At 43.8% G+C, this 9,242-nt stretch overlaps 1 protein-coding gene across 3 annotated transcripts in view; it reads right to left on the bottom strand.

Annotated features, from left to right (window-relative positions):
• Nucleotides 1-1,159: 1,159 nt before the first annotated feature.
• The window catches only part of LOC139413594 (LIM domain and actin-binding protein 1-like), a 40,585-nt gene continuing 32,502 nt past the window's right edge, over nucleotides 1,160-9,242 (bottom strand). For 2 of the 3 annotated variants that reach the window (XM_071161172.1, XM_071161174.1), the window contains 7 exons: nucleotides 6,571-6,625; nucleotides 5,754-5,851; nucleotides 5,214-5,279; nucleotides 4,803-4,854; nucleotides 4,402-4,484; nucleotides 4,093-4,226; nucleotides 1,160-3,779 (listed from right to left, as the gene is read on the bottom strand). In XM_071161172.1, the coding sequence (XP_071017273.1) occupies nucleotides 2,669-3,779; nucleotides 4,093-4,226; nucleotides 4,402-4,484; nucleotides 4,803-4,854; nucleotides 5,214-5,279; nucleotides 5,754-5,851; nucleotides 6,571-6,625 (1,599 nt within the window). In that variant the 3' untranslated portion in view covers nucleotides 1,160-2,668. The remainder of the gene's footprint in view (nucleotides 3,780-4,092; nucleotides 4,227-4,401; nucleotides 4,485-4,802; nucleotides 4,855-5,213; nucleotides 5,280-5,753; nucleotides 5,852-6,570; nucleotides 6,626-9,242) is intronic. The other variant, XM_071161173.1, reaches the window with a different exon arrangement.

The raw sequence follows: 9,242 nt of genomic DNA, 5'->3' as shown, positions 1-9,242 counted from the left end.
GAGCACATGGCGCCAGTGGCGAATTTGACAATCTTGGTGTTCTCTGGCAAATGCCAAACGTCCTGCATGGTGTTGGGCTGTAAGCACAACCCCCACCTGTGGACGTCGGGCCCTCATGGAGTCTGTTTCTGACCGTTTGAGCAGACACATGCACATTTGTGGCCTGCTGGAGGTAATTTTGCAGGGCTCTGGCAGTGCTCCTCCTGCTCCTCCTTGCACAAAGGCAGAGGTAGCGGTCCTGCTGCTGGGTTGTTGCCCTCCTACGGCCTCCTCCACGTCTCCTGATGTACTGACCTGTCTCCTGGTAGCGCCTCCATGCTCTGGACACTACGCTGACAGACACAGCAAACCTTCTTGCCACATCTCGCATTGATGTGCCATCCTGGATGAGCTGCACTACCTGAGCCACTTGTGTGGGTTGTAGACTCCGTCTCATGCTACCACTAGAGTGAAAGCACCACCAGCATTCAAAAGTGACCAAAACATCAGCCAGGAAGCAAAGGAACTGAGAAGTGGTCTGTGGTCCCCACCTGCAGAACCACTCCTTTATTGGGGGTGTCTTGCTAAATGCCTATAATTTCCACCTGTTGTCTATTCCATTTGCACAACAGCATGTGAAATTTATTGTCAATCAGTGTTGCTTCCTAAGTGGACAGTTTGATTTCACAGAAGTGTGATTGACTTGGAGTTTGTGTTGTTTAAGTGTTCCCTTTATTTTTTTGAGCAGTGTATATAACGACTTGGGGCTAGCCATTGTAAGTTCAGAGTCACTCGCCGCAACAGTGTGTGTGTGCTGGCCAGGGCCAGGGCAGATGGTGAACAGATCGCCAGGTGGAACCCAAGCAGCAGTGCAGCAGGCAATAGGAGTAGGTGTCACACCCACTTGGGAGAAACTTTTATTTCTGGAGGCAGATTTCTTGAAGAAAATGCCAGTCGATGGTCTTTGAACAGTATCAGTATCATAACACTGTACTGAGTTAAGCACGCTATAAACGCAGATCTGACATTTAAAGGTAATTTACAATTGGGCTGACATTTACAGCATTCACCATGAATGTGATGTCAGCAAACGCGGAAACATTGCCTTTCAAAGCTGGCTACAAGGGCGATCGTATTGAATCCCGGCCTTAGTTCATGTACTGAAACAAGACAACAGATGTATCAATGATAGACCATTTATTATTTATTTCAAACACATCTCAAGACGTACAATTCCAAGATTACTTTATGGAGGACCCAAAAAAATTAAGTATAAAACATTGAGGGTAAATATAATAATCTGTATTTATCCAGTTTTCTAAATTCATTATAAAATAGGATGCTTTTTATACAATTTAAAACAGGCACTGTGTCAAAGGACAACTAAAAATATACACCCAGGAAGGGAAAGGGCCCAAACATACATCACAGATAGTACATTGTTGGTTTAGTCATCCCGGATCAAATTACCACATTCTGTCACAAGCCTTTTTTGATTCTTAAGGTATATTACAAAATCAAGTACTATCAAACCCATGAAGCGACTGCTTGTGATTATTTAAAGCAGCTCTGATCCTGGAATCCATCTGGCAGTGCTTTGTACTAGCCCACTTAAAGGGGCTGTGCAGTCAAACGTGATTTCCCTATTTTATTGATATTTCCACACTACGGGGTCGAAATAACACTGAAATTGTGAAAATGTTGATAATGCCCTTTTAGTGTAACAGCTTTTGAAAAAAAGGGGATGTAGTTTTTGGCCCACAGCATTACATCACAATCTGATTATTCTGACCAATGACCAGTCATCTTTTATTTGCATAATATGTATTGTCCTACTCTGAAGGGGTAGGCTCTAGAGCCCTCAAACTCATCTCTGGACCTCCAAGCTAGTTCCACTGAGTTTTTCATTGTTCCCCTCTAATCAGGGACTGATTTAGACCGGGTACAATTAATGATCAGATAGACCAGAAAACCAGCAAGCTCCGGACCTCGTAAGGTAAGAGTTGAATACCCCTGCTCTAGGGTCTAGGCCAGGTTTTCCCAAACTCAGTACTGGAGCCCACCCTGGTTGCATATTTTGTTTTCTGCCCTAACACTACACAGCTGATTTAAATAATCAAAGCTTGATGAGGAGTTGGTTATTTGAATCAGCTGTGTAGTGCTAGGACAAAAACCAAAACGTGCACCCAGGGGGAGGACCAGGACCGAGTTTAGGAAACCCTGGTCTAGACGATCCTATCCGCCAATCAGGGCTGTGTATCCTATCCGCCAATCAGGGCTGTGTATCATAAAGATCATAACTGTATTCACTCCCAGTTTAAAAAAGACACAGACCAGCCTTTCCAGCGTAAAAATACAAAACATGGAAAACGGTACTAAATGTTTTTAATCCAACTGTCTACAATCTACCAGTCCCTTCTATCAGGCTCCCTCAGAAATCACTAAAATAATCAGGCTATTTGGTTCAATGTAGTGTAAGTGTAACTTTTCTACTGTGAACGAAACAAACACTCAAAATGATCACAAATTACACCCAAACAGAGAAAAATCACAATTGTTGTGTCCCTGCACTTAAGAACTTCCTGGGTTTAATAAAGTGGACAGGGAGTACTAGGGACATAATATGTTGGTGTGTGTCCATGGTGTGTGTCCAGTCTAAATCCAGTCTGATTCAGAGCTGAGTGTCTATTCAGACGTCATCTTCCTCTTCCTCCTCATCTTCCTCATAATAGCGGTTCCTCTTGATCATCTCCTCTATGGTGAGCTGTTCCCCCTCCCCTTCGCCTCCCTCCTCCCCCTCGCCTCCCTCCTCCCCCTCCCAGAAGCCCACGTCCTGGGAACTGCGGTTGTGTTTGGGCTGCGGGGGCGGAGATGCTAGGATGTCTGGAGAGGCACTTTTGCATTTTAAAGAAGCCCTTTCCTCTTCATCTTCCATTGCTGCTTCTTTTCCTTTCTTCATCGGCTCTTCTTTCTTGTCCTGCGTTGCCAGGAGACTCTCCACCTCCTCGCAGCTGATTTCTCCGTTCACCGCACTGCCGCTGGGCGGTGTGGGCTTGCTCCCCTCTTTCTCCTCCTCTCTCCCCGTCTGGAGTTGGGGTTCTGGTTCCTTAAGCGTGGAGCAGCTGTCCTCCAGCGACCCCCTCCTCTCCATCAGGGATTTGAGGGGCTGGCGGGGCTCCCGTGGCCCCAGGGCATTGGTGTTGGTGAGGCTGGGGGCCACCGAGAAGGGCCGACTGCGCTCCTTCAGAGACGAGCTCCTCCTGAGGCTCTTCAGCTCGGCCCTGTCGGGGCTCAGGGTGGACGATGACACCTCACCCTCCGGGGGCCACTTGGCCCTCCAGGGCCGGCCCACACCACCACCCTCCAGAGCAGGAGAGGCTCCAGCATCACTGTCAGCAGGAGGGGGCCAGGCAACCCTAAGCCTGCGGGCCTCTGGGACTTTCTCGGCAGTGGAGAGTTTCTCAGTGGAAGAAATGTGGCTGTGTGTCTCATGAGAGGCAGTCAGGTCTGTCACCTTGGTCAGGGGAGACTCCTCCACCGTGGGGCTGGACTGCTTGGCTGGGGAGAGTGGTGTCTCGGCTGGATGGGATACCACCACAGCTCTTTCTGCCCGCTCCGTAGACCTCATCTCCACTACCCGGTCTACTCCTTCTTCCTCCTCTTCCTCGGCACGGGGCGTCCACAGGTCCTTGTGGGGGCGGTGGCCAAAGCCCTCGTCGTAGTTGCCTTTGGCCTTGAACAGCTGGCTGAAGTGGGGCTTGCAGTAGACCTTACCGTGTAGAGAGGCATAGCTCCCCAGGCTGAACAGCAAAAAAAACCCCACAAAAACATACATTAGCTAGATGCAGACAAGACACCAGTCACTGAAACAAATGTACATTTCAAAGCTAATGTTTTTCCAATAGATTCAGCTTAGGATAAATCCAATTAAAATGGCATATTGAAAAGATAGAATTATCATGCACGATAGACAACATTTTTAACATGTTCTTTTTTCTTTTCCCCCAATGGTTTCTAAATGTTTTGGAATGTGACATTTGAATGAAAAAGGACAAAATGACAATATAACGTTATTTGAAGTGACCCGTAGTGAGTGAGCATCCCTACTAGTACCTGAGCTTGGTGTTGCAGTGGAGACAGCGGAAGCAGGTGGTGTGGAAGATCTGGGTGTTGGCCACCAGCCTCTCCAGCGGGTACACTGTCTTTAGGCACGTAATGCACGTCTCCCTCGCGGAAAGGCAGAACTTCTACACACACATTAAGGATTTGCCTTTCATACACTGAATTGTGGTTGTCAGTAACAGTAATGGGATAAATACATTTAAAAATGAAAAAACTCTTACTGTCAGATTTTATATGGATTTAATACATGTTACTACAGTTGTACGTGTCATTGTGATGGAGGCTATGGAGAGAACTCACCCAGGCTGCCTTGGGCAAGTCACTGTGGACTGAGGATGAAGATGAGGTGCTACCCTTAAAACTAGATATGTCCATGCCATCCCCTGAAACAGACCAAACACATAACATACCGCTCAGACTACAGGGACTACATCTTGACTCCAGAGGTCAGTGTCACAGCTGGGCAGAGCAATATATATATATATATTTAAAGGAGCCAGGCTTTTCACTAGACACAGAGCAGTAACTCAGAGTAACGACCCAGTCGGAACTCCACCCCTCTCTGCCCTTTAACCTAGAATACAGAGGACCAATCAGAGGCAAGAGCAGCCGTTGCCCCGCTGTCCCCGGCGCCCCCAGCCAAGAGCTGTGGGGTTGACATCATGCGAGATAGGGAGGGAGGGAAATTAAAGCTTACTCACCATTGGTCTCTGCTACAGCAACTTTTCTGCTGTAGGACTCTAAAGCCTGGCTCTGAGTGGAAAAAAAGAGAGAACCTTGTTATAGAAATCCAAAAAACAGTATAGCTTGTTCATCCATTTAAAATAGTACAAAAAAATAGTTTACTGTCACTGTGTATTCATGTTTAAGAGCAGGTATTTCAGGAGACTATGTTCAGTCTTGTATGTTAATTTACTCACAGCACATCAGCTTTGATTGGTTTACAGTGTGTATCTGCTTAAACGCTGCTCCCCTATCCAATTAACTAATCTTCACTCACAAACACAGTTTATCTCAAAGATTCACTATGTTCACTCAGTCGCTCGCTCTCACGTACCCACCTCAAAACCAACTTTCTCACACGCACCACATGCACACATGTAGGTACTTACCACAGCCACACCACTAGGGGGCACATTCTCCTTCAGGCTGTCATACTCTCGCTCTGACTGACTGGTCTGCAGATGAATGGAGGTTGATCAGTAGAAGAACACAGTGACAAGAGAGACATGAAATGACAAACCAAGGCCATCTTTACAAAATATGTGAAGTATGATCTGTCTTTCTTTGACATTAGTTTAGCAACTTTTCCCATTTACACTATCCTTACATTAGCCTTGAATGTTTTATTTTTTCTTACCGACTTTGCTGATAGCTACTTTGTACTTACTATGACTGTGATATGTGGTTGTCCCACCTAGCTATTTTAAGAAAAATGCTCTGGATAAGAGCGTCTGCTAAATAACTAAAATATAATGTGACCATTTAACAAGAGCAGAGGACCACTTTCTAAAAAGGACATTTAGGTCTGGTGACTGAGTCAACGGTGTCTCTAGTCTCTCTTAAATAGAGAAGACTAAATGTGAGAGGAGGGGAGTGTGTAAAAAATGTAGGATAGCATCTATAATAAACAAACACACACACAAACTCACAGTGTGTGCTAGTGGGCCCTTTTTGGTAGCGGCTGACTGGTACTTGGCCATTCTTTCCTTCAGGGAGGTGGTCTCAACCACTCTGTCAGGGGACAACACTACGGGGAAACAGACACACAGACACACACACACAGATGAGCATAATGAAGTTTCTTTCTCCTGATCCACCAACTAGTTCTGATACAATGTTATCAGAATGTATATTTGAGACCATATTTGAGACCAAAAACAAACAAAAAATGGGAAAGCACGATCCTACGTTAGCTACTATGACAAAAACCTGGGCAAAGGGGATATAAAAGCTGCCAAAAGTTTAGGAATTAAGTAAATAAAGCTGGTCTTTTTAGATGGAGCACAGTGCCCTCACTATGAATTGACACACTGTTCTGCCACACAGTTCAACCACAGCCCTTCTAAAAAAGTACAAATAAATAAACCTGCAATTGTCTTATTCCTACTAGCACCAACTTAGCTGATAATGCCTTTATTGAGGGGAAATGTACTTACTATGACATGTGGTTGTCCCACCTAGCTATCTTAAGATGAATGCACTAAATGTCAGTCGCTCTGGATACGAGTGTCTGCTAAATGACTCAAATGTCAAATGTTGCACCGGTGGATAACAAAACAAAAATCTGTCAATGCAAACCCTGCATCCTCATCTGTAACATTCATGGATAGAATGAGTGCACTGGCACCTCTCTGCATGGGATCCTTTGTCAGTTAATGCCTAGTGCTGGTGATACCAGCTGTGAATTTGATTATACTGTATGGGTCTTGTGCAGTGTGTGTGTATATGTGTGTGCTCATGCATTACCTCCTAGTCTCTGGTCCATGTCCTCGGAGGAGCTGCTGTGTAGTCCTGTCCTCACCTGGATGATAACACAGGGGTCAACGGTCAGGGTTCAGCTTATTACACAACCTCAGACAGGACTTGTACACTGTCCTCACCTTCAACTCAGCAACCACAGACTCCTCCTGCTTTCTCTACTTCCATCTATCTCTAAGCCTTAGTTTGTTGGCCTCTGCGTTGCTACCCAAATCAACAATCATACAACATTAAGCTCCGTCATTAGTCACTCTTGACCACCCCCACAATTCCCACCTCTCTCACAATGGTTTGGCCCATTGACATCAAAGCCAGTTCCTGCATATCCTTTACATTACAATGAGCCACTGATGGTTGCTTAAACAAACTATTAAACACAGGTACACAACAAAACACACACCCATTTGGAGCATGTTCTATTCCCCCCCCACACCTTGCTCTATTTTATTTATTTATTTATTTCACCTTTAAGTCAGTTAAGAACAAATTCTTATTTACAATGACGTCCTGTCCCTGCCAATGCTGGACCAATTGTGCACCGCCCTATGGGACTCCCAATCATGGCCGGATGTGATGCATCCTGGAATCGAACCAGGGACTGCAGTGACGCCTCTTGCACTGCGATGCAGTGCCTTAGACCGCTGGGCCACACGGGAGCCAGTATTTTAGCTCTAGACCTAACCAAAAACCAAGTGTTCACGTCAGTGATTAATCTAATTTGCCCAAGAGAGACTGATAACAGTAAGGAACACTTTACTGTTAAACACCAAAACAATCACCAAATATCTATGCTGATATCATATTTCATAAGAAGCTCAATTGTCTCAAGTTGCTGAAACATTTCAAATTTGAACAAGATGGTGAATTTACTGCATTCGGCAAATTTTGGACAGCAGATGTAATGAATTCTACAGCTAAACCCAATTCTTTATGGTTATTAACAAAGAACCATTATGCATAATATGTATTTAAAATTGGAAAATAAACAAATATGACAAGACAAACCACTTCATAGATGTGAAACACTTCTAGCACCACACAACAGATGGAAACGGCAATGAACCACATAATGACTTACCAGAAAGTCAAGCGAGACGTGACCCCTACACCACCACTAACCACACACACTACTGTATGTACACATACTGTATGGGTGCGGACATGTGTACACAGAGTTAATCCCCTAATAAGCTCAAGAGCCAGAGTCAGATAGGACTGTCTGTCCCCCCCCACCAACTCCCCCATGACACAGCCACTCTACCCATTAACACGCATGCACACACCCCCAGCCTCTACACCAGTAGGCTATACACTTTAAAACACAGAGGGATGTTTTTCGCAGAAGGAGCTCTATTTCGGTGGCCTTGACTCCATCTGAAATACACAGTGAAATGATTGAATACCTTAGTGAGTTTACCTCCTAGATTGGAAACATTTGTTATGGTATTCAAATCTAATGGCATGTGTCACATGCTTAGTAAACAACAGGTGTAGACTAATTGAAATGTTTCCTTTTGTATTTACTCTGGATCCCCATTAGCGGCTGCTACACACAATAAAACAGTACTTAACACAACACATTATGAGACACTACTTTACCATGACAGAGTTCCAGTCAAACGTTTGGACACACCTACTTATTCAAAAGGTCTTTATTTGGAATATTTTCTACATTTTAGAATAATAATGAAGACATCAAAACTATGAAATAACACATATGGAATCAAAAGTGTTAAACAAATCAATATATATTTCAGATTCTTCACCCTTTGCCTTGACAGATTTGCACACAAAAAGGTATTGTATAGAAAGACATGACTTTACAATTTAAAATGACTGAAAATGTATGAATTCAGTGTATTGTTAGTTGTTTTGGATATTGTTTAGGTCTAGGCCTATATGATTAGGACCATTTTTTCTAAGAGAGCATGAAACCTTTAACATTTAACCTGTCTTCTCTTGAGATTAAAGTATTATTTACAATTTTACTGCAAGAAATGAATTGCCACAAATGTTTTTTCTTCAAATTATGTATTTTATTAAAACATTAAAATGAAATAGCCAACATTATCTTCAAAAGTAAAGGTTTTGTTTTTCCAGTTTGCCTTTTTTCCTAGTTTCTTTTAGAAAAACAATCAAATTGGATGTTCTAAGTCCACAAAAATGCTTAAACCACACCAAATCTGAGAAATGTACATAATTTGTTTTTGTATATAAACGCAACATGTAAGGTGTTGGTCCCATGTTTCGTGAGCTGAAATATGCACAAAAACATATTTCTCCCCAATTTTTTGCACAAATTTGATTACATCCCTGTTAATGGGCATTTCTCCTTTGCCAAGATAATCCATTCACCTGACAGGCTACCGACAGGTAGCCTAGTGGTTAGAGTGTTGGACAGTAACCGAAAGGTTGCAAGTTCAAATCCCCGAGCTGACAAGGTACAAATCTGTCGTTCTGCCCCTGAACAGGCCGTCATTGAAAATAAGAATTTCTTCTTAACTGACTTGCCTAGCTAAATAAAGGTCAAATAAATTACACAGGTGCACCTTGTGCATGGGACAATAAAATGCCACCCTATAATGTACAGTTTTGCCACACAACACAATGCCACAGATGTCTCAAGTTGTGCAATTGGCATGCTGACTGCAGGACTGTCC

The sequence above is a fragment of the Oncorhynchus clarkii genome, chromosome 7, assembly GCF_045791955.1.
Source record: "Oncorhynchus clarkii lewisi isolate Uvic-CL-2024 chromosome 7, UVic_Ocla_1.0, whole genome shotgun sequence".
NCBI classification, from domain to species: domain Eukaryota; kingdom Metazoa; phylum Chordata; class Actinopteri; order Salmoniformes; family Salmonidae; genus Oncorhynchus; species Oncorhynchus clarkii.
The sequence above is the reverse complement of the archived record's forward strand: the minus strand, read 5'-3'. Positions and strand labels throughout refer to the sequence as shown.